The sequence below is a fragment of the Tupaia chinensis genome, unplaced genomic scaffold (assembly GCF_000334495.1).
Source record: "Tupaia chinensis unplaced genomic scaffold, TupChi_1.0 Scaffold149184_1, whole genome shotgun sequence".
NCBI classification, from domain to species: Eukaryota; Metazoa; Chordata; class Mammalia; order Scandentia; family Tupaiidae; genus Tupaia; species Tupaia belangeri.
Window position 1 is genome coordinate 2,370,391 of NW_006209032.1, and position 24,960 is coordinate 2,395,350.

General features: G+C 50.9%; 1 protein-coding gene across 3 annotated transcripts in view; it reads right to left on the reverse strand.

Moving 5' to 3' along the window:
- The window catches only part of SMARCC1 (SWI/SNF related BAF chromatin remodeling complex subunit C1), a gene marked incomplete at its 5' end in the record, with an annotated part of 117,774 nt that overhangs the window by 21,178 nt on the left and 71,636 nt on the right, over positions 1-24,960 (reverse strand). The window contains 5 exon segments of one of the 3 annotated variants that reach the window (XM_027769294.1): positions 721-982; positions 11,013-11,147; positions 17,233-17,387; positions 18,228-18,342; positions 20,002-20,054. In XM_027769294.1, coding sequence (XP_027625095.1) covers positions 721-982; positions 11,013-11,147; positions 17,233-17,387; positions 18,228-18,342; positions 20,002-20,054 — 720 coding nt within the window. 3 annotated transcript variants of the gene reach the window in all.

The following is a 24,960-nucleotide window of genomic DNA, read 5'->3' on the forward strand; positions in this document are numbered from 1 at the left end:
TAGGGAGTGCACCCGCCCTATAGCAAAAACCTCTTCAAAAAAAAAAAAAAAAAGTCAAGAAAAGAAAAGAGCAGAAGTAGAGAGAAGACATGTCGACAGTCCTAAATGCCTGAAGGAAATACAGGCTGGGGCTAGACCCCGGCGGCGGACGTGGGCTGACAGGCAGGGTACACGGAGATGAACATCACACAGGTGCTGGTGCGTGTCAGCGACTCCTTGGGGCAGCCTGCCAGAGCCACGATCTGGAGCTGCCATGAGAGGGACCCCATGGGGTCGTCGGGAAGTCACGATGCATTTTTGCATGGAAAAATGTCACAGTCAGTCATGACCGTCCTGACAACCTCGTGTTTACCTTTGTCTATAGCTAGATTTCCATTACAAAAAGTTAAAAAATGGCAAAAAGGTGATGGCTGTTGAAGCTGGATCCCTGTGGCATTCTTTCTGGGTGTTTGTATCTTTAGAACTCTGCGAAAGTGCAGAATGCTCCCGGGTAGTTAGGGACCCGAGATACACGCCGTCTGGTGGCCAACCTGCCCAGAAAAGGCTGCACGCACAAGGACTGGAAAGACATTAAGGCAGGCTGAACAGGCGGTCAGACCACAGCTCCCAGGCCAGCAATTTCTAGGTGACAATGGACATTCCGCACAGTCCCCATCAGAACCACCACCTCAGCGGGTGGCCCTCAGATCCCTGTACTGGGACGAGCACGACTGCTCTCACCTGGCTGGGCTGGATGAGCTGGTGGCATCTGGTGGTGCATCAGAGGGTAGGGAGGGGGCTGCTGATGGGGCATCATGCCAGGGTGGCCCGCCGCGCCGAGGGGGGCCAGGCCCGGTCCCCCCGAGTGCTGGTGCGCCTGCTGGGGGTTCTGGCCGTGCTGCTGCTGTTCCATTTGCTGTCGGGCTCGCAACTCTGCGTACTTGAGCTGCTCCATGTGGAAGTTCTGGCGCTCAGTAAGCAGCTGCTGCCTCTGCTGTTCCAGCTGCAGGGAGAGGAAGGGGAGAAAAGTGATGCCAGGACAGGCTCTCGGGGCTGGAAGGCACACAGCCCTCAGCTGCTGCCCACACTCAAGCTCCACAGACAGACAGACAGACAGACAGACACACACACACACACAGCCGCCTTGCCTCCTGTAGCACCTCCGGCAACAGAAAAGGTGCCCATGCATGCGTCGTGTTTCCACGTGGGCAGGTCTGCCCTCCTCCCAGCCTCACCCCGAGAGCGGGCGCTGCTCCCTGGGCCTGCTCCGCACACGTGCGGCCCTGGGCTTGGTGGCCTGAACATCGAGGAGTACTCCCCAGAACAGCGCACATCCTCTCGTGGCCTCCTGCCCTTCTCCAGTGCCTGGCCTCCCAGGAGCTCTCTTCCGGACGGGACCATTCTGGTTCTCGTCCACCTCAGAACGTGACAGAGTCAGGCCCTGCGGGTGAGTCGATGCGGCCTGAGCTGCACAGGTGCGAATTCCCTGTGTGGGCCCTGGGCGGCGACCCTGCTGAGCTTCCGGGATGGCAGACACTCCCACAGACGGTCTCGGATGCTGGGATGAACACTGAAATATTTTAGAGAACCTTTGTGGGACCTTATTAAAGTAAAGAATAAAGGACAGGTGCCAGAAATCTGCAAAGCTTATGCCTGACAACTGTCGAGAGAGTGGAGTCCACATTTAATTACTTTTATTCAGGGCCAATAGAGAAAATCACGCTGGGCACTATGTGCGCATGCCCACGGTTCCGAAGAGACTGGAGGAAAGGCAATGAGGTATGGCCACCCTCCCACGGGGGTGATTTCTCACTTTCCTTCTCTCCGTCTGTCTGTCTCTGGCAAGTGCACATGTCCCTTAGTAAAACAAAACAAACTCGAAACACTAAAACCCACAAATCAACCTAAACATGAAGAGAGTACAAGTCCAGATCTGTTAGTAAGTAGGAGAAAGATCATAACCACAAGGGCGGTTAATCGTTTTTTCTTTTAAAAATCATTTATTCAATGCCATTTCCTATTACTACTTTTAACTAGATCACACACACACACACAGAGCAAGAGCAGAGAAAGTGAGAAAGCAGGTCACCAGGTCCAGGACTTGATCCGCGGTTGGCCAGAAGGGAGTCTAGCACCTTAACTACCACGCCATCTACTGGCCCTCTTCTATCTCTTAAAGACAGAGTCTTGGCGAGTCTCAAGGTCTGGTATGAAGGGAGCTGGATCCCACATGGCCAACCAACCACATGGTTTGAATCCTGGCCCTGTTGGTTTGAAAAACATGCCAGGTACATGTGTGCATGTGTGTGCCCAAATCCCGACAGGCTGGAGAAGTGACTGTAGTGTAGCCATGCCCCATTGGTGGGGAGGATGCATTCTTTTTCTCTATCTCTGGCAAGTATACACATCCTTTAGCAAAATTAACAAATGAAAAATAAAAATAAAAGACGAGAGGCCAGCAGGTGGTGTGGTGGTGAAGGGTGCCGGCCCTTGGTCCTGTCCTCACCGTGCTGCCGGGCGGCCTCCGGTCCTGTCCTCACCGTGCTGCCGGGCGGCCCTCAGTCCTGTCCTCACGGTGCTGCCCGGGCCAGACTTCGGTCCTGTCCTCACCGTGCTGCCCAGCCGGCCCTCAGTCCTGTCCTCACCGTGCTGTCCGGCGGCCCTCAGTCCTGTCCTCACCGTGCTGCCCGGCTGGCCCTCGGTCCTGTCCTCGTGCCTCAGTTTTGTAAGTTGCTGGGATTACAGGTCCCGGCCACTGCACCCAGCCTACATGTTGGGCTGAGAAGAGAACTCAGAGCTCTCTGTGCTCCCATCCCACGGAGCAACGTCTTAGCTACGCACACCACTGTGGGTGGGCCCGACCTGTTCCTTTTCAACAGTGTCTCCATCCAGTCACTCCCACAGCGAGCCTCGAGTCACTGGAGGCACGTGCTCGTGCCGTGCCGGTCGAACACACCAGCCACAGCCACGCAGCCACCGAGCATGGGGGCATGGCTAACATGAAATGGGGTGTGCTGTGGGAAAAACACACACCGATTTTTAAAACTTAGTATGGAAAAACTGCTGTTTCATATGGATTATATGTAGAAATAATATTTTTGGCATTTTATACATACTAGATCAAGTAACAGTATTAAATTTCACATTTCAAGATTTTTAAACATGGCTACTAGAAACACTTTAACTAAATATAAGGCTGGGATCCAGTATTCGTTGAACAGCACTATTTTGACACATTTAATAGGTTAGAAAATACAGCAATTTTAGCTTTGGGACCAGCCAGTTCTGCAGACAGACATTCCATTTCATAATCATCAGCAAAAGCTAGAAGGACGAAGCCTGAGAAGAGGCTGGGAACCTGGGCTCTTAGTGGACCTCTTAGTGGACTGCGGTGGGGAGCAGTGCCCGTGGCACTGGGTGCCAAGCAGCTGCAGGCAGGAAATCCGTGGACAGCCGGGTACGGGGAGACAGGCCCAGACACGGCTGCAGAGAGGAGCGAGCGTGCGCGCGTCAGAATGAGTGGAAGGGCAGGTGTCCAGGCTCCTGTCCTGTGTCTGGGTGAGTTGGTCTGTAGTTTCTGCAACAAACTCTTTTGAGAGGCTCAGGGTTCCCAGGAGGGAGTGAGACAGGGTTCTGCTGGCCCTAAAAGGCTAGGATGGAGTCTGCATTCTCCAGGGAAGGGGCCTAAAGGGATGCAAAGCCGGCCTGGCTAACATCCTTGGAGGTGTAAAGAGCAGGAGTCCCTGAAAGGCCCATTCTGCAGGGACAACATCCAGAATGAGATCTCCTTTAAGAGGCAAAACAGAGGGACCAGCAGTTAGTATAATGGTTATGTCGCTGGACTCCCATGTAGTAGACTGCGGTTCAAGTCCCAGACCTGGTGGCTCAAATTCACGCCGGGCACGTGTGCGTGTGTGCCCAAGATCCCGAGAGGAGGATGGAGAAGGAACTGCAGCATGGCCATCCCCCGAGGGTGGTTTCTCGCTTTCTGTCTGTCTCTCTGGCAAGCGCACACACCCTATAGCAAAATTCTCTCAAAAAAACCCCAAAAAAACAAACAAAAAAAACAACCAGAAAAAATCCGACCTCAGAGAGTGGCTTTGCTTTCTTCTAACCATTCTTTCTAGGAAACCGGGTCCTCTATAATGTGCTGCGGTTAGGTTTTTAAGGTCTGCTAGGAAAGGACGTCTCACCTATGCTCTTGCTGCGACACTACTGTTCTGGACAGCTTGGCTGAGGGCCGGCAGTTATGTAAGAATGCTGGAATTTAGGTCAGGAGCTGCTTTGCAAAGAAGCCGACCTGCTACTAGAGGGAGACTGTTTTGTATCTCTGACGGGGAATTTGGTCTCAGTGTCACCTGGCTTAATGCTTTCTAGCCTAACTAGCCTTCCGTTGGAATCTAACCTTCGTATCGAGGTACCAACACTGAAAAGAGGAAGAGAAAGAAAAATAATCTATCCTTCGAGGGGGAGGTGGGGCAGCTGGGAAAAGCAATGGCCCCATCTCCCCGTCTACACCATGAATTAACCTCAATTACCCTATTTACGATGATTCTCATCTTCATCTCTCATTTCAAGCACAGAAGGTAATTAAGAGGAAGTAATTAGATAAGCTAGAAAGGAAGAGTGATTAAACACAATTCACACACCTGAAAGAGAGTCCCTGTTTAAGCCTAAAGCACCAGTGTAGGCTGGACAGGTCCTCTGGGGTGACAGCAATACCCAAAGAGCGGGCCACCAGGGGGACTCACTGGGCTCCCCCTGCTCTGGCCAGATTAGCAGGGTTTATGGGCACATCCAGAACTCACCCGGCAAAGGGAATATATCTGCTCCAGACACTTTATTTTTATTGAATCCAGGTGAAGACTCAATTAACTTTTTTTTTTAAAGACCTTTTTGAAGTTTTCTTATTTACTCCTCAAGTGACTGAGACAGATAAAGGCACACGCTCATGCACGGCACCCTGACCGGAGCCAGCCAGAACCAGCCCGGACCCTGGGCACACGTGCCTGGGGAACCCCAGTGGGGGGTCCCGTAGGGGTCCCTCCAGGTTAAACCAGACCCTGGGTACACGTGCCTGGGGAACCCCACTGGGGGTTCCCATAGCGGTCCCTCCAGGTTAAACCAGACCCTGGGCGCGGGGTACCTGGTGACCACAGTGGGGGGTCCCGTAGGGGTCCCTCCGGGTTAAACCAGACCCTGGGCACACAGGCCTGATAGACTGTGTGTGTGTGTGTGTGGGGAGTCCCACAAGGGGCCCTCCGGGTCTAACCACCCACGGAGCCTGCCTGCCGAGGGCCGTTCTCACCACCGCACCCACGTCAGCCCCACACTCTCCTGTGGAAGTCAGAGTGAAAGTGCACTAGGAATTTCTGAGGGCTGTCTGGCACTACTGGATGTTACGTGGTTTTGAGAGTATGTGGGAGGAAGGAAGAGAGAGGGAGGGAGGGAGGCATTTTTGACAGCGTCTCCTCATGTCATGCCTCTCTAGCCCAGACTCCCGGTCAGCTCAGGCCACAGGCAGGTGCCATCACACAACCTGCTTAGGACAGACCAGTCTTGAACCTGGGCTGCCCACGTGGCCTCGGCATTGCACTGTGGTGCCTTCCCACGCAGCCATACAACTGGGCACGGGCACGTAACACGCACGTGACCACTGATTCGGCCATGTGTCACCTGGAAATCTTCCCTAGAGAGCCGGAAACGAGTGTCAACAAGGACGGTCATTAAACATCGTCTTTGATGTAGTTACGTCGGATACACCGAGGAGGGAAAAAGCCATTGTGACGAAAGTATTCACGACTCGATCCCAAGTACGTGACGGAACTGCTCACATAGAACTGAAAGTGTTCTGGAAGACGCCAAGCTGCTAACGGCGATGACCCTTCAGAATGAGAACTGGGGGTAACTTACTCGTGTTCACTTATGTTTTTACACCAGACGTTATTTTCATAATGCAGAAACTAAAAATTACCCTGATTACTTGCTACAGACGACCTGACCCTCCGCGTTTCCTGGGACGACAGATAAAGCACCAGTGGCTGCTGTGAGGTGACCCGGGTACACGGGTCTCCGGCCTGGGACTCCAGTTGCACCCCTCCACCCCCGCGTATACAGCAGCCACGTCCCTGCCCCTGTGGACCCTAGTACAACAGAACACTTTCAACACCACACGCCAAGCCGGACACAGCTGCAAGAGCAGCTGAAGTCCACACAAAGCCTCTCCCAACTCGGATTTGCATAAAGCAGGGAGGAGGGGTGGGAATGAAGCCGGCAGGGGCCATAGAGCACCCCCCCCCGCCCCCGCCAAGGACAGGGACATCAGCTGAGACGTGAAGCTCTGACTCCCGGGCCTCAGGACTGAAGTAAACGCTCACACCTTCCTTTCTGAGCCAGCAACAGTGAGAAGACGCTGACTGAACAGAAGCCAAGCCCAGGGCTGGCGGCTCCTCCTGCCCGCACCCGAGGAGCTGGCCCAAGGCACCGCGCTGCGCCACTCCCAGGAGGCTGTGAGCAGGAACCCAAGGGGGAGCCGGCCACCTCTGGGCCGTTTCACCCCAGCGGCCGTGGGCCTGTGTCCTGAGGCCGAGTATCTCTGCGCTCCTGGCCTCAGCCTGCTCCTGGGGACAGCGTCCACGTCTCAGATAGGCTGCCTCCGGCGTGACAGGGCTTGTCTGACACAGGTGCAGTGACACAGGGTCACGGAGAGGAGGGAGCAAAACGAAGAGGAAACGAGTGAGGTACGAATCCGGCCTCAGGAAACCTGTGAGCGCCCCCTTCCAAGCCCACGCACCGTGACCGTCCCTCACTTTCCAGCTGCCCCAGGTCACCCCACGGCCTGTTCGTCAGGCTCCCCAGTTCCGACCTTCCTCCCTGGAATCTACTCTCTACAACAAGCAGGAAGACTGACCCCTGCTGGACTGTAGGCAATGGCCCCAGGCCCCCAGGCAGCCCTCCAGCCTGCATCTAAACCAGAGTGAATCGAATGGCGGCCAGCAGCGCACCGTGGGGCCTGACCCGCCTTCACCTCCCTCACGGCCTGGCTCCTGCGCTCTGGGACACGTCAGGTACAGTCCCATCCCAAGCCCTCTGCCCAGGCTGCTGGCGCAGTGTGGACCAACCTGTCCGTCCACTGTCAGCTTCTCAATGAGGCCTTCTCCGACGACACCACTTAGAGCCGAAACCCCTCCCTGCCACTGCTAATCTCTCGACCCCCTGTCCCACAAAGCAAGTACGCATGCACACAAAGCACATACGTGTGCACACACACGCAGCACACGGCTTCCACGTGCCTTAATTCGCGTGCAGACCCTGATCATCTAAGCTTTGAGACAGAGACTTCTGCTGGGCTCCATTTGCCCGGCCCCCGGCTGTCACATGCCTGCACACGGGAGGGACAAGGAACACATGACAACCCTCACCTCAGCAGAGTCGCTGGCACAGAGAGCAGGGGGCTCTTCAGCTTCTGGAACTATCATGTGTCATTTTGTATCCCTAGATTTGGGCCATTCTTTTTTTCAATTAAATAATTATTTATTTAATTCCATTTATTTATCTATTTTTACAATTTGACCAGAGAGGGACAGAGAAAGAAAGGGAAGGCAAGAAAGCAAGCCGCCAGGTCCAAGGTCAGCCACGTGGGAGCTCAGCACCTTAACTACCACGCCACTTGCCAGCCCTGTGGGCCACTCTTAAATCAGGTCAACCCTCCGTCTCCCAGGGAGTTTCTCTTGGTGAACCGAGCCAATTACAACCTTGTCCGTCTGTCTTTTCACAGCCTGGCACCTAACAGTTGGTATAGGTATGCATCAATATCTCAATCACCCTCTCACCTCCTGACGGACAGGGTTGGACTTCCCCACAATTTTGAATTTCCGACAGCGAACACCTGTCTTTTCTGAGAGGGTACAATTTCTATACCTACCCAAATAAACTTCAAAGACTCACGGAGCAGTTACTCCACAAGCTACAAACTGGCGAAACTCACAGAGCCCTTCTCAACAGCCTCAAAGCATTTGTAACTTTTCATTGCCAAGGGTGCATGTGTTTGCCGGAGAGAGGGAGAGAGCATCCCCACTGGGGCGTGGTCGCGCCGCAGCCCCTTCTCCGCCAACGTGTCCACATTCGGGATTTGGGGCATGCATGTGCCCAGTGTGTTTCAAGCTGAAGGGCTGAGGTTCAAACTGTGGTCAGCTCCGAGGGATCTGGCTCCCTCAACTTCCAGGTCGCAGGGCAGGCCCTAGGGTTTTTAAAAAACAGCAGGCGGTGTGGTGGCTAAGGCACTGGACACTCTCACATGGCCAACCTCAGTTTGAGTTCTGGACCTGGTGACTTGCTTTCTCACTTGCCATCTCTCACTCTCTGGCTACATTAAAATAAATAAATGAATAAAAAAAAATAATTCTTAAAAAACAAAAACAAAAACGAACGCCTCAGTCAGTCGGGGCCTAAGCCCGGAGCCGGCTCTCACGGCAGGTGTGGCAGGTGTGCTGCCCGCCTGGCACCAAACGGCTACTCGTCTGGCACAAGGGGTGACCCACAGCCCGCTCAGCGGCCTCACAGGGACTGGAGTCGGAGCTCTTTATTATGCCGTCTCCCTGACAGACTCTGTAACTGCCACACCTGCCTCCCACCAGTATTAGCACTCAGTACAAAGAAAGGGCTACAATACAGCTACTAAGCAATAATTACAGCTCAATTCCTGCTATGGATGGAAGAGAAAAAAATCCATATCTTATTCTTAATTACTAAATACTTACGAGAACATCTAATTTCAAGTCATTAGAGAAAAAAAGAAACCTCATGCCTGGTTTGCAAAGTCTAAAAAAGGGTTTTTTATCTACTACTATTCAAGCAAAACCAAATGTTTAACTGAAAAAAAGCACTGTCCTACCCACTACCGACAGTGTAAAGATGAGCAGGAGTGCCCGAAGGCAAGCTGAGGTGGCCCACCTGGGAGGGCTCGGGAGCCAGGGCCAACGTGAGACATAACCCACCAAGCAGGAGATAAACAGAACTGAGCAAAGGGAGGTACGAGGTCCGGGCCCGGCACTTACAACCAGTGTGACCTCAACCTGCCCGCTCAGGCTCAGACTGGTTGGCAAGGAGGCATGGCCTGTCCCCGCCCCCCGGCTCTAGGCCTGGGCTACTGAGCGAGGCGATCCAAAGTGGTTGGTGTTTTCTTGCTCATGGATGGCTTCCTCAGCCCTTAGGAGGCCAGGTGACCAGGTCCACAGGAGCGCACTGCAGGGCCATGCCTACCGGGGTCCGCAAAGCCAAAAGTGGCTCGCACCCTACAGCAAAAACCTCAAAAAAAAAACCTGCACCCAAAATGGAGGCCACACGTCTTCTATGATCTAAACTGGAAATGGTGTCTGTCACTTCTGCTGTGTCCTCCCACGCAGACCAACCCTGGTTCTGTCGGAGGACGGGCAGGGCTCGGTGAAGACAGTGTCAGCATTAGGAGGCAGGATTGTTGGGGGCCAGCTTGGAGACTCGATCTCTGCCAGCGTGGGGGGTCCTCTGCACCTGAGAGCTCTGTGTGCAGTTCAGATGAGACTTCTCCAGTCTGCGAAGGCAGGGGATGGGCTCGCTCCCGGGGACGAGCGAAGCTACGACTGTGTGCTTTCACGTGTCTCCCTTTAAGTTGTCAGAAATCGACAACTTCTTCGGAAATGCGGAAGAACTCATGGTGGGTCTCACCGTGCTCCCCCTGCCTCGCCCTGCCAGCTAAGGGGGCATGAAGGCACATCACCCTGCCTGGCTTGGTCGTAGATGGGGACAAGCCACACTCCCTCCGGCACAGCCCCACGCGCCGTCCAGCCCGGCCTCTCAGATCTTGGTGGTGTGCGCCGCTGTGCCTGGGCCTGGAGGCGGCCCTGGATGTGGGCGAGCCGCTGTTGGCATGTAGACAGCAGTGGGCACGGCCCTACAGGTAGCATGTTGGTTAAAGGCACTGGATTCCCACATGGCAGACCACAGTTAGAGCGCCACTCACCCTGTGGTGAACGCATGTGCCCTGCAGCAAATTTAAATACATACATACATACAATTAAATTCTTCTTTAAAAAATAAGTAAAATAAATGGACTTTAGTCCATGTATAGAAAGTCACGATTTTCTTCTCTAGTCAATTAATTTAAAAAGTGTTCTAGGGACCAGCAGATGGCATAATGGTTATGTTACTGGACTCCCACATAGTCAACCACGGTTTGAGTCCTGGACCCAGGAACGTAAAACTCACGCTGGGTGCGCGTGCATGCCCAACACCCTGAGAGGAGAGTGGAGAAGGAACTGCAGTGTGGCCATCACCCCGGGGGGTGATTTCTCGCTTTCTGTCTCTCTCTGTGTCTCCGGAGAGCACACACTCCCTGTAGCAAAACTCTCTCTCTCTCTCTCTCAAAAAAAAAAAAAGTTTTCTGCAAAGAACTTGTTTATCCAACAATTACCTCAAGAAAACTGTATGCTCCTCTGCTTCTAACTTTCTTTCCATAGTTTCTTTCCTCATTTTTGGCCTTTTCCATAATTCTCTTAGTCCTGTTTGGGCCACATCCTAGCATCACAAGTTTCTGTCCCAGAACGAACTCTTAGGAGGCTCAGTGTAGACCGAGGTCCAGCTGCCACTCGGCTCCCAGGAGGATGAAGGGACAGTGAGAACGCCAAGGTCAGGTGTGAGCGGAAATCGCACAGAACTGGGCTCCTAACTCCAGGTGAGACGGCTCCTCCTCCCAACATTTAAACTGACGAGAAAGGGAAAGCTCTAGGTCCGGTAACGGATTTATACGGACTCTGCTGGTTAGGAACGGGTCCCGCCCATCGTTTGCTCCAGGAGGTGTGGAAGCGGGGTAGCTCCCCAGCGAACAAGTTCCTTTCACTCGTCCTCACTGGCCGATAACCCCTTTGGAAGCATAAAGCAAACAGGAAAAAAAAAGAGAAAAGACGGAAGATAGCCACGGAGACCAAGACGGTGGGCCACCGTTTTACGGAAGGGGCCGGGCTTAGCTGTGAAAACGCCCTGCAGAAATCCCTACTTACAGCCTCCTTCTCTCGGTCCATGATGGTTTCCAGCTCCTCGAAATGCCGGAGTTTGATCTCTAGTTTCTTCATTTGTGTCTCAACCAGGAGAGCTACGAGGGACTTGATCTTTCTCTCTTCCACGGCGGCCAGGTGCTGAGGGCGAAAGAGCATCCAAATTATTTGAATAAACTTTTGCTTTAAAAACTTTTGCTTAAGAAAACGCAGAGCTGCTACCAGATGGGGACAGTGTTGTCCGATGGCGCCCAGACGCCCCTGCTTTGTATGCTTCTACCAAACACGTATGTCACTAAAAGTAACAGCTGTCCTTGAACTCTGGTCCTTATAGAGATAATTAACCCTCTGAGAAGATTAAGGAAACTTCTTCCCAAACAAACTGCTATCCCTTCAAGGAGGGGAGGCTAAATGTAGGGCCCCAATGCGCCAAAAAAGAGGACAGGAGACTCGGAAGGACACTTCTCTACTCTCGCCCTCACTCCTACAGCTCGGCCCTTTCTCTGCCATCTGTTCTTCCCTACAGAATTTCGAAGGTCTGAGTATGGCAGGTGGCGTGGTGGTTAAGAGCACTGGACTCCCACATGGCTGACCACAGTTCGAGTCCTGGACTTGGCTTGCTTTCTCGTTTACTCTCTGTCCCTCTCTGGCATGCATGCGTGCATAAAGTTTAAAAAAAAATTCGAAGGGCAGGCAGGCAGGCAGGCAATGGTCTCCCCAGCATCTGACAGCCAGATACAAAGCTGTCAGGTGAGTAGACTGTGCTGAGAAAGGGCAGGGCAACACTGCATAGGTCTGAGGACCGAGTGCGGGGCCCGAAAGAACAAACTCAGCACCGGTCAGGAAGTTGCCACGGAAGAATGCAGACACAGCAGCTAAAAGGAAGGTGCCACAGGGCGACGACCTGCGAGGAGAGCTCTTCCCACCACCTCCAAACACTGCTCAGTATTCATTTCTGCTCTCTCTCGAACTCACGTGCAAATCTTGATCCTACACGGGCTCTAAGGAATAACATGGCGGGGGATGGCTAGTGGTATCATTTCTTTCTTTCTTTTTTTTTTTAAAGAGAGGCTTTTGCTATACGGCATGTGTACTTGCTGGAGAGACAAGAGGCAGAGAGACAGAAAGCGAGAAATCATCCCCGAGGGGCGGGGGGTGGTCATGCTGTAATCCCTTCTCCTTCAACTTCTCAGGATTTTGGGTGTGCATACACACGCCCCTGACTGAGTTTCAAGCCACTGGGTCTGGGACTTGGGAACTGCACCTGCCTACGTGGGAGTCTAGTGACATAGCCATTAGCCACCTGCTGGTTCTACAGCGTGGTGATTAAGGGACTAGACTCCCACATGGCCAATGGTGGGTCAAGTCCTAGATCTGCTGGTTAATTTTCTCACTTTCCTGTTTCTCTCGCTCTGTGTGTCCTTTTCTGGTCAAATTAAAAAATGTAAGTAAAATAATTCATTCTTAAAAGCAAACACAGCAACTGCCAGTAGAAGAGTAGTTAAGTGTTATGGATAGAAAACTGGGTCCCACGTGGCCAAGTGGGGTTTGAATCCCACCAGCAGGTGTAGGTACATGTGCAAGACCTCAGTCAGAAGGAGAAATGCAGCAAGGACAACTGCAGTGACTATGTCCCACCAGGGGTCTCTCTCTCTCTCTCACGTGACCCCTGGCAATAAGGAGAGGAGAGAAAAGAAACAGGAAGTCAGTCAGTCATGGTGTGGCTATCTTACAGAACCGTTTCCTACAGAATCAAAGAGCTAAAATGCAAGAAGTATTCGACATGGGTTTTGGGAGCTAAACAGACATAGCATGTAAGTGAGCGCCTTACTTTTCCCTCTTTCGAAAATGTCAAAGAGAAATGTATTGCAAGAACTACGGACACTCATCTGTAGGGAGATTCAGAAATGTAAGCAGAAGGTGACGACGAGAATGCTCCGGTCACCAGCGACCATGCCTTCATATACTACCCGGAGTCGTGCTGCACCGAGGACACCAAGGCTGGAATGACTGACACAGTCTTTTTTTCTTTGAGAGAGAGATTTTTGCTATAGGGTACGTGCGCTCGTTGGAGAGATGAGAAAGAAAGCAAGAAATCACACCCCAGGGCGGATGGCCACACTGGAATCCCTTCTCCATTCTCCTCTCGACATACACATGTGCCAGATCCAGACGTGAACTGTGGTTGACTACGTGCGAGTCCAGCCATGTAACCATTACGTCATCTTTTGGTCCCGACTGTCACACAGTTCTGTTATCACTGTACACTGGTATGAAGGGTACACACATGTATATATACTACATATGTGTTTATGTGTATATATAGTTTATGTTTGTGTGTCTATATATGCATAGTTTTTGTTTTTGTCATATGGCATGTGTGTTTGTCAGAGAGAGGAAAAGTAAGAAATCATCTCCCAGGGGGGTGGCCAGACAGCAATCCCTTCTCTTTTATTCTCCTCTTGGGACTTTTAGCAAGCATGTATATGTGCCCAGAGAATTTTCTAACTGTCAGGTCTGGGAGCTGAACCTTGGTTGGCCATGTGGGAATCCAGCACCTTGTCCACCATGCCACCTGCTGGCCCTAGCAATTAATATATTTAAACACATGATAAAAAATGGTAAGGTCACGGTTTATTGGTCCAGCCTTGTAGTCTGGCGGTTACAGCAAATGGATCCCACATGGCCAACTGTACAGTTCGAGTACCAATCCTGGCAGTTTAAAGAACACACTGGTACATGTATGTGGGATGATGAAATGAAGAAGGGGGGCCAGCAGGTGGTGTGGTGGTTGAGGCAGTGGATAACCCCACATGGCTGACCACAGTCCAAGTCCCGGACCTGGTTGCTTAAGTTTTCTCTCTTTTCCTCTCTCTCTCTCTCTCTCTCTCTCTGTGTCTCTCTGGTCAAATGAAAATAAATGAATGAATAAATAAAATTAAATAATTCTTAAAAAAAAAAAACAAAAAAAAAAAAAACAGAAAAAAGGAGAAGGGACTGCGGCATGACCCCTCCTGGTGGGGAGAGTGATCTCTCGCTTTCAGTCTCTGGTGATAGCACCGCACCACGTCTTAGAGCAAAAATGTCTCTCTCAAAAAACAATGGTGCCACGAGCTCAGAAAAGAATGACACAGCAGTGAAGATCTGTGAGTGAAAAGCTGTATGGAGTGGCTGGTCACACAGCTTCCACCCCCATTATTAAGTCATCTAGAGACGACTGAACACACGCGAGACTGTGTGACAGTGACGTGCAAATCCAATACCTCACCGCGTACAGGACTCCAGTACCTGGGGTCCTAGGACCAGTCACCCCCAGATCCTGAGAAGGATACTGGGTCGTCAGAAAAGCCATGATGCATTTTTGCTTAGGAAAACAGAAAAGTGTGTCACGACTTTTCTGACGACTGAGTATTAGTCATGCGAGGAGGAAAGTGAGCCAGGCTCGTGGCACGAGTAGACAGGCCCGTGTCCCTGTTGCCCCTCTGGCACACTACCGGGTGAAGACACAGCATCAAACAGCAACGTGCCCAGTGGAGATGGATGTCGGCAAACCTCGCCTAGAGTAAAGCCTTGTCACCAAAATGGACCGTGGCTATCGTCTCACCTACAGAAGCGCTTTCAGGCATACGAGGAGCAAATTACGACATCTTCTGAGGACTGGAAAGGACTCTTCCTGCTGCCCTCAGGCTAGCACCCCCCATCAGAACACAAACCTACGCTGGCCACTTAGGGTATGCAGCTGAGGGGTAGATTAGAGAACAAACGAGAAACAAGTGTCTATGGTTGTAAGAAAATGCACCGACTGCTGCTGAGACGAAGGGCCGAGCTCTGGTCCGCGCTTCCCAGACACGCACCAGCTCTGGGCCCCTGCAGGGGGGTCCTTACTAGTCGGCAAGCACAGGAGACATGGACGCAGGAGCTCCTGAGGAGCGAGAGCCAGAAGCTCTCGTCACCACACCATGCCAGAGGGTGACAATTACCCAGGAAAACGCTCAACAACAACGCTGTTTATAGACACAGAGAACAAGATGAGAGCAGAAGAGATGTGCATTGGCTAGATAAGCGAGAGTAATTACAGTGATTTACGCGAATTCCGTACCCGCTAACTGCCACGTGGCACAAAAGTACCGGTGTGTGCAGTGAGATGCACCGGATCCAGCCGCACGCGGTCTGAGCGGTGCGCCCAGTCACGGAGCACAAGCGCCTCACCACTTTCACCAGCCACGGGAGCACAGGTGTTTTGAAAAAGAAGATCAAGCTCCCAGTTATTACAAGGAAAAGTGACTGATGATGAGGGCGTGAGAGCCCCGTGACCTGGAAGGAGACCGCGCCTGGACACTCTCCTGAACTCCCCGTGGGACTGCGAAGGGCAGGGCCCGGCATGCAGAGCAGCAGGTTCTCCGCGGTGGACACTGGCTGCTGCCCAGGTCAGCAGCACCAGACAGACACGTTCTGTGCCCAACACATTTTGCTGCACACATTAGCAGCCATGGAGCCACAGAAAAGCACGAAGAATTCATGAACCTTCCTGGTCCACCCTTTTCGTTCCTTTCCAGGTGGCAGACTGACACACGGCGTAGGGGTATAGAGGAGGAAAATAGCAGGGAGGACGAGGGAGCGTGCCCTAGGGGGGAAGAGTGTTCAAAAGTTTAGCTGGTGAGAAAAGGAAGTGGATTCTGTTTACAAAACGCCAAGTTAACAGCGGAGAAAGGACAGGTTAAAGAGAGAGAGAGCGCGAGCTCCCGATTATAAAGAACTCCTGAACTCCCTGCTCGGGTTTCTGAAATTTTAGCCTGAGATAGGGAGGTTACTGAAGAAAGTTACAAGTCCATATTTACATTTTTAAGGATTCCTGAGCATATTGTAGGATTCCATTTACATAAAGTCAAAAATAGAACCGAATCCACGGTGTTAGAGAACAGCCCAGCAGTTACTCCGGGGGAAGGCGCAGTGACTGGAGGGCAACTGAGGAAGTTTCCACAGGGCTGGAAACATATTTTCTGAAGCGGGTGGGCTCAGATCACCGAGCTGTGGATGTACATGTTCGCGTACTGACATGGAAATTAAGCTTTAAGAAAGAGTTAACAAAACATCAACGAGAGCTTGGGACAGCTCCGAGACTAGACGTTTCAACACTCCAACCCTGTAAAACACAGAGGCTCACAAAGAACTTTCCAGACAAATGTGAAACGAGGGTCCCATAAGCTAGAGTGCACCTCACAACCTCCTTGAGTTGGCCGTGGAAGGGAAAAAAAAAATCTACAACGCGATGAAAGAACCCTGAAGCTCGGGAAGAGCCTGGCAGTAAGGACACTCACCTGGGGTCTGCTGGGCTGACTGAGAACTGGGGCCAAGGAACCCGCCTCCCTGCCAGTGCTGGACCCGTGTCAGAAGGGGGGCACACCAGCAGGGGCTGTGCAGTTTGAGCGAGTTCATCTATGGGTCCATGAAAAATCAGACCTCACACTCAGTCTGGGGGAATTAAAGACCGTGAAAAAGCACTCTGACTAATGGATCAAGAAAGAAGTGAGATAAAACGATGAGAAATGTTCTAGCAGTCACTGCTTCTTGAAATTTTGTAGCTTATAATGGAAGGAAACCGTGTATGTGGTAAAATGGAGAACGGATGAGAAGATTTTTAAAAACTTCACATATTCATGTTTGCAATGCTTTAAAATGCTAAATTAACACGAAGCAAGGAAAATAACATTCTCTTGTCTTCTTAAACATGCTATGCGGCCGATGCTGTGTTATAAATAGAAAAAACCACCCCCATGAAAGCTGGCAAGTTCAGGAAGAAAAAGAGTTATTTTAGGTTTCTCTCTCTCAGTCTGTAAGATCAGGCAAAGTATTACACAAAGGAACAGACTTTTATCTTTGAAGTAATAAATATTTCAATCTGGTCAAAATGATGGAGACAATAGTCCAAGACAAGCAGGCAAGTAAAAACCAAAAACCAAAGCAGTCCATGAAAGAGACTACAATCTGCCTTTAACCTCCGAAGTTTTCACGAGGCACAATGAGGGGATGAGAAAGCCACCCTTTGGGACCGGATCTGCTCACCACCACCCTCCCTCCTGCCTGTGTATTCCTTAACCTAGAAATGCCATTCAAGCGAGCAGTCAGCTCCTATGGGGAGCCGGGCTCTTCATACTAAATGCTCCCAATTAACGACAACAACGGACCATTCATGGCTCTGAGCACTGGAAAGGGGCTGTCGACCGACCTTGGCTTTGGTAGCAGCGGAGGCGAGAGCAGCTGCTGCGGCCGTGGCAACATTTCCTTCCGAGATTTCGTGCTCTACTTTCTTCTTCCCGATATCACTCTCTTTCTCTTTGCACGTGTCAGTGAGCTCCTTGTTCTCTTCCGTCCCCTTCTCTTCTGAAACGGTCAGAAGCGTCGTTCCCAGCGTGCCCAGGCTCGTTCCCACCTGGCCCTCACCTCTGCACACGGCCACATGACACGGGCCGGCCACAGAGCCCTGCCGAGCCACCTCGCCCATGTGCTACACCCCCACTCGTGAGCTATTCTCTAAACAGAATAATTCGTCGCCCGTTCATTTCTCTAAGCTGTGTGTGTAGTTCCCTCAAATGTAATGAAGGATCCGGGGGAACTAACCCTGGACCCGCCTAGCTGTCCATCAACGAAATGCTCTGGGAACTGTGACATGGAGGAGATCAGAGCCAAAACCCGAGACTGGCCCAGAGGGTGACGATGTCAGCAAGTGACACTGAATGGAAGGGCCAGTCTGCAGGTGACTGCAGGGATGCTGAGTAACCTCACCATCCACAACTACTGGAAACGTAGCCACTGGTACCAACTTGCTAAGTGAAAACTCAAACACATATTTATGGTGACATAAAAAACAAACCCGAAACAAACAAGGAACTGTATCTACGACAGTGCCTGCGTGAGCGGAGCATGCAAAGAAGGGAGAAGGCACCCTTCACTGCGTCCTGTCCTGTGGCAATCCCCTAGGCCCGGCCCTCCAGCTACTCAGAAGTGTAGGTGCCTGCATGCATGTGCTTGGCGTGTTTTCAGGTGGACTGGCAACCTGAACCCATGATGAGTCACAGGATGCAGCATGGCAGGGCACCTGCATTATCACTGCACCACGATGGCTGATGGCTGGTCAGGGAAGCGTTTCTACGCGAATGGCCCATATTCCTCTGGGGCCTCCTTGTTTTACATAATAAAATCGAAGGCGTTTCCTCCAATTACCTGATTTGGCATCCTCACTGACTTCACTATCCTGTTCCTTTTCACTATTTTTTTCATTTTCTCCATCTTGCACTTTGTCACTTTCATCTGTTTCATTTTCCACTTTATTTTCTGTCTGAAAAAAAGCAGAAAGGAAGAAGATGAGGAATGAGCAAAAAGCTGAGCCTTTTACCAGTGATACTATACTATCTTAGACTAACGGAACGTTTCACTTTTTGGGCAAGTAGACTAGGTTTGGAAGGGTCTTGTAGAGCAGAATTGAAAAAGAAATCAGCTCATTCGGAGAGACTTTTGCCACCTTGACCCTCGACAGCTGACAGGATCCCAGGCCTTGCAGGCATGGTGCCTGCTCTCTGCCCTGAAGGCCAGAGTCACAACATCCCAAGGAATGCCAGGGATCTCACTAAGGAGACAAATTCCCAATAAACAATTCACCGATCGGCTGTTTACAGGATGACACATACTTAAATTTCACCTCCTCACCAGGAAGTCAGATGAAATGCTGGAAGAAAGAGTGGACGAAGTCCTTTACCAGTCGTTTGCCGATGGTAAGGAAGAGCCCCAGGAGGGCATCGGCGTCCACGCTATGGGAGCTGGAAACTCATTTCTCAGGTCAACACCTGGTATCATTTCCTGATTTTGACATTTCTATAAAGTTCCCTCAACCTTGGACAAATTACTTAACACTGCCTACAAAATAGATTATAGGCCTAGACTGATGGTGCAGTCAGTAAGAAACTGAACAGCAGCCTGGAAGCCACAGGGCTGACCACGGATTCAGATCCTGGGTTGATCTGAAAACATGCAGGATACGCACACCTAGGGATGGACCGGGAAACCCAGGACCCCGAGGTGCTGTGGGGACACAGCGGCAGGAACACAGCTGCCCAGACTGTTCCTCTCCTGCCCTGCCCCCTTTCTCTCTCGTGCACAAGTGCTCTCTGTCATGAATAAACTAACCTTAAAAAAGAGGCTATCAATGACTTTCTAAGGCTACTAAATGAATTACGTGAAATCATAAAATCTCAAAGTACTAAGCAAGGCACTGGGAACCCTTAGGAACTGTAGCCGCCTCACTGAGACTGTCACCATTCCCTTACTGTTGTAAAAGGAAGGGCACACAGTCAGGGCCTGAGATCCCTGCCTACACTCACCCGTCCATAGGGCAACCGGCTGCTCAGTAACGGCCACAGCATGAGGAGTACAGAGGCCGTGAGGCCTGCCCTGCGCAGCCCCCCTGCACGCACGGTCTCTTACCCTACGAGGGCTAGGCCACTCCCACGTGGGCACTTGGACAGAGCACACTGAGCGTTTCTAACTCGACTCCCTCTCCTCTAGCTCAATCTTTGTGCTCCCTTGCTCTTTAAAATCTACCTCAAATGTCAGCTTATTCTTTCCTGAATATTCTGCTGCAGTTAACCCTCTTAGAAAAATCACTTAATATTCTGTAATTCTCTCTGGCACAAGTGCAGGACCTAAACCCCACAATTCCATATTCACAAGAACCACAATGTTTGTATTCAAATTTCCAACTGCGCCTGAAAGGAGTCTGAAGAGGACAGGGAGTGGATAAATCTTCACCGAATGAACAAATGGAAAACGTCCTCCGGTTTCTGAGAATTATACCTCAAACCAGCAAAGTACTAGTGGCTGATAAAACTATATATAACCCCTAAGAGGGGCTCAGAAAAGATCAGCAAAGCGAAAACCATGAGGCCCTGACAGGATGTCATCTGCGGCCTTTCTGCTGTGCGTAATCCCGGGGAACATTTACCTTCTCAGGCTGCCGCCCATCAGCATCTGCTTCCACTTTTCCTTCTTCAGCTCCTTCTGGTAAAAGAGCAACAAGTAACTAAACAGCATAAAAAGGTAAGAAGGTAAAGGCTCTTCCACAGCGGTGAGATGTCTGAAATACAGCCGTGCACAGCAGTGTCTATGAATCCCACAGCCACAGACAGGGTTAAGCCAGACAGAAAAACCCCATACATTTTAGTGCAAAGCTCAAAAACAGCTGAAAGTAACCAATGTTGTTAGAAGTCAGAACAGTGGCGGGGCCGGCAGGTGGCATGGTGGTTAGGGGCGCTGGACTCCCACATGGCTGAGCACGTTTGAGTCCCGGACCTGGCGGCTTGATTTCTCACTTTAACTCACTCTCTCATTCTGTCCCTTTCTGGTCAAATTTAAAAATAAATAAATAAAGTTAAATAATTTTTTTTTTTGGAGAGATTTTCACTGTAGGGCGCGTGTGCTCGCCAGACGGACAGAGAAAGACATAGAGACAGAAAGCGAGAAATCACCCCCCAGGGGGGATGGTCACCCCGCAATCCCTTCTCCTCCATTCTCCTCTCGGGATCTTGGGCACGCACGCACACGTGCCCGGTGTGAGTTTTAAGCCACCGGGTCTGGGACGCGAACCGCGGTCGACTACATGTGAGTCCAGCGACATAGCCATTACGCTAACTGCTGGTTCCCAAGTTAAATAATTCTTAAAAAAAAAAAAAAGAGGGAGAAAAAGAAAAGAAATCAGGACAGTGGCCAGCCAGGGAGGGGCGTAGTCAGGAGCATCCCAGAGTACCAGTGGTGCTCGCGTTCTCGGGCTGCAGCTGCTCACACAAATGCGCTTATCTGTGCACATGGAATAGGTTGCACACAAGAGTTTCGATGTTCTCTGTGTATAAAAACTTCAGTTCTGGGGCTAGCTGGTGACATGGTGTGTAAGGCAGCTGGATCCTCTATGGCCAACTGCATGGTTCAAGCCCCAGAACCAGTGGCTTGAGAAGACATGCAGGGCACGTGTGTGTGCAGGCATGTCCTAAGTCCCCAGAGCAGACCTGAGCAGGGACGCAGCATGTTCATCTGCCCTCGGGGTGCTTTCTTACTTTCTCGTCCCACCTCCCCCTGTCTCTGTCTGCCTCCAGCAAGTGCACACAACCTATAGAACATTTTTTAAAAACTCACAAGTAAACATTTTTTAAAATTCAAAAATATTTACAATAATTCATTATCATCTAAGGGGCACTTAAAAAGCACATTTTTTGAATCGGATGCTGAGCCAGGTACTCACCAAAACCTCAAGAGCCTCACATGCAGGCTACAGAGCCCACCATGGCAGCAGCGACACACGCCAGAGCGGCGAGAAGCAGCGGGGCCGCCTGGCTCAGGACACACATAAGGACAAGAGGCTTTCCTAGGCAGACATGGTTATGGGAACACAGTCGACCATGTGGGATCTGGCTGCCTCCATCACCATGCCCCTGGCTGGCCCTTAATTCACTGTAAGTGTGTATCATTCTTATTTCCTTTTTCATGTTCATGGTAACATAAAATGCATTTAAAAAATAAGTTATTGGGTGATAAAGCCCCTATTTCTCTAGCTTTTGAGGATGAAAAATGCTGTTTTCAGAACGACGGCAGGTGGAGGTAGTGCGTGCAGAGAAGGGCAGTCCGATGAGACAAAGAACAGCGCAGGGAGACTCAGGCCAACAGGTGAGGAAACTGGAGGGACAGCCGCGGTCAGGGCTGCGTGACCAAGAGCGCGGGCTCAGAAGTCTCAGTTACGGCCTCAGAGAACTCAATGAGAATACTTAACCCCCTCACACACACACATAAAGAGCTTTGGTTTTGAACTTTACACAAGAACAAGCATCTTAAAAGTAATGAGGCTTTGTTGTGCTTGTAAACAGCGAGGCTCAAATATCCTTTGGCCTAAAAGTTTGTATTATCCTCTTCTGAAAAACAGTACTTACCCTCAATGAGTATTTAAACAGACGTTTAAAATGGCAGTGTTACAGTTGCTGCATGGGGCTGAGGGGGGCAGACGGCGGTGCAGTGGCAAATGCCAGCAGACATGACACTGCAAGGCTGGTCCCGAAGGGAAGCTCCCGGTCCACGCCCGGAAACCGTCCTGCGTGCCATGCACATGGGCGCCATGACCGTGGCAGGCAGAAGTGGGAGTGGACTGCGCTGAGAGCCCACTGAGGACGCCTCTCTCTGTCTCTTACTTGTCAGCCTGAAATAATGAAGTCTGACTGGAGCTTGCCGAGTAAGCTCCGACCTCACACGCTTCTCTGAGGCCAGCTCTCACCCCGACGTCCTCATTCTTAGCCTGTTCTCCTCTCAAGAACTTACACTGCCTAACCTTCTTTTACCACGGCTCTTCTTGGGCTTCTGTGACTACAACTTCCATGTCTTAAGCTAGTTCACAGGCCAGAAAGCTCAAGCTAGTCTTCAGAGAGCTTCTTCTGCATTCTCCACGAGCTGTGCCCAGGTAACACTGCAAGATCACGTACCTCAAGGCCTGTCTAACGGAGGTATATCTATATTTGTTTTAGTTTTGCTACAGGGCATGTGCACTCGCCAGACATGGACGGAGAGAAAAATCATCCTCCAGGAGGGATGGCCACGCCACAATCCCTTCTTCTCCATTCTTCCTCTGGGTATTTTGGGCATGTGTACACATGTGTCCGGTATATTTTTTAAGTTGCTGGATCCAGGACTCAAACCACGCAGTCGGCCATGTGGGATCCAGCTGCCTCCATCACCATGCCACTGGCTGGCCCTTAATTCATTTTAAGTGTGTATTATTATTATTTTTTCACATTCATGGTAGAAATTAACTTAAAAAATAAGTTATTGAATGATAAAGTCCCTATTTCTCTAGTTTTTGAGGATGAAAAATGCTGTTTTCAGAATGATGGTTGACTAGGCGCTCTAATAGGACATCACGAATCTCCCCTCCCCTAAGAGGGAAGAGCCTCCGAGGAGCACCTCCCCAGAGCTGGTCAAGGCCTGCATTACCAGGAGAGGAACCGGAAACCAGAAAAGCCAGGGCCGAGACCTAGGCGTCGGTCAGTCTGAAGGGGTAGAGTCACCAGGACAGAGCAAGGCAGCCTGGGATCCCTGCACAGAGCAGGCCATGGGGACATCACAGTCCTAAGCCAGTGGCAACCCCTGGTCACTGTAGGAAGTGGATAAAAGCCCTCTGCAGGTCAGTTTTTTAAATCCCAACTTAATCTAAAAGGACGTCCAAGCAATGTACACAGAGCCAGCACTGAGAAGGGAGGCCCCTAAGACTGGGAGGGGACAGTACTCAGCAGATCGATGACCCAGGGGTGCAAGCAGGACACCTGGCAGACACTCGGTGCAGAACAATCACAGACAAACATGTCAACAAATAACAGGAAGGATCGCAAGCACGACCAATCAGAGGACGCGAGAGTTAAAAAATAATCAAGGCTAGCAGGTGGCATAGTGGCTAAGGCACTGGACTCCCACATGACCAAGTGCAGTTCAAGTCTAAGACCTGGCAGCTTTCTTACTTTCTCTCTCACTCTCTGGTGAGCACATGTGCTCTATAGCAAAATTTTTAAAAGTAATAATAACTAAAATTAAATATAAAATGAGCCAGCAGGTGGCATGGTGGTTAAAGCACTGGACTCTCACATAGCCAACTTTGGTTAGTCTTGAACCCAAAGGCTTGAAAATGTCAGGTGCATGTGCATGCATACCCAAAATCCTGAGAGGAGAATGGAAGAGAAAGGATTACAACGTGGCCAGTCTTTGTGGGGAGTGATTTCTCACCTGCGTGCTCGCTTGCATGAGTGTAGGCACACGCGCGCTCACACTCTCTCTCTCTCCAGTGAGTGCATGCACCCCTATGGCAAAACCTATTAAATAAACAAACAAACAAAAAATCCTAAGATTGAGCTGACTCTGTGGCCTAGTGGTTGAGGAAGCTGGATTCCACATGGCTGATCATGGTTTGAATCCCAGCTATGCCGAGTTTGAGGAATATGACAGGTGTGTGTGTGCACGTGCACGTGTCCAGGGTCCCAGTGGGATGGAAGGGTGAAGGAAGGGACTGCGCTGTGACTGTGCCCTATTGGGAGGTGATTTCTCCAATTCTCTGTCTCTCTGGCAAGTGCATGTATCCTCTGGCAAATGGCAGATAAATAATCAGAATATCAAACAAACTGAATGAAGGAAGAGTTAAAGAACTGGAAATATATCTAAAAAATTATTCACAGAATAGAAATATGAAACATATAAACGCAGTGAAAAAGACATGCCAGGGGGCTGGCAGGTGATAAGGTAGTTAAGGACGCTGGACTCTCACATGGCCGACTGTGGTTCGATTCTAGGACCTGGTGGCTTACTTTCTCACTTTTCCTCTCTCTCACTCTGTCCCTCTCTGGTCAAAGTTGCAATATAAATAAATAAATAAACTTATATGAAATAATTATTTAAAGATATATATTATATATATGCCAGGGCACAATTCCAAGTCCTGGACCTGACAGCTTGAGAAATAGGCTGGATGCATGTGTGCACACCCCAATCCCTGAGGCACAAAAACGCAAATGGGTACGTGCTCTTGGGAGACAGGACTGCCTACAATACTGCTTCCCATAAGACTACTCCACAAGAGAGACGAAAAGGTGAGCAAGAATGCCCGAGGTTCACCGTCTCAGAGTGTTCCATACACTTCCTTTCCAGGAGAAATGGGCCTGACGAAGCGCTGACGAGGCCAATGCACCGCGAGTGCAGTGGTACGGACTTGTGCACACCAGCCAGTCCGCCAGCTGCACTTCTGAGAAACGCTGCATCTACAAGGCCGTCTGCGGGCACCGCGGGCCACACACAAGACAGTGTGTGCGGGTCAGAGAGCACAGGGAATCCGCATGCACCGCGAGCCATACAAGACGGTGCGTGCGGGTCGGATAGCACAGGGAAT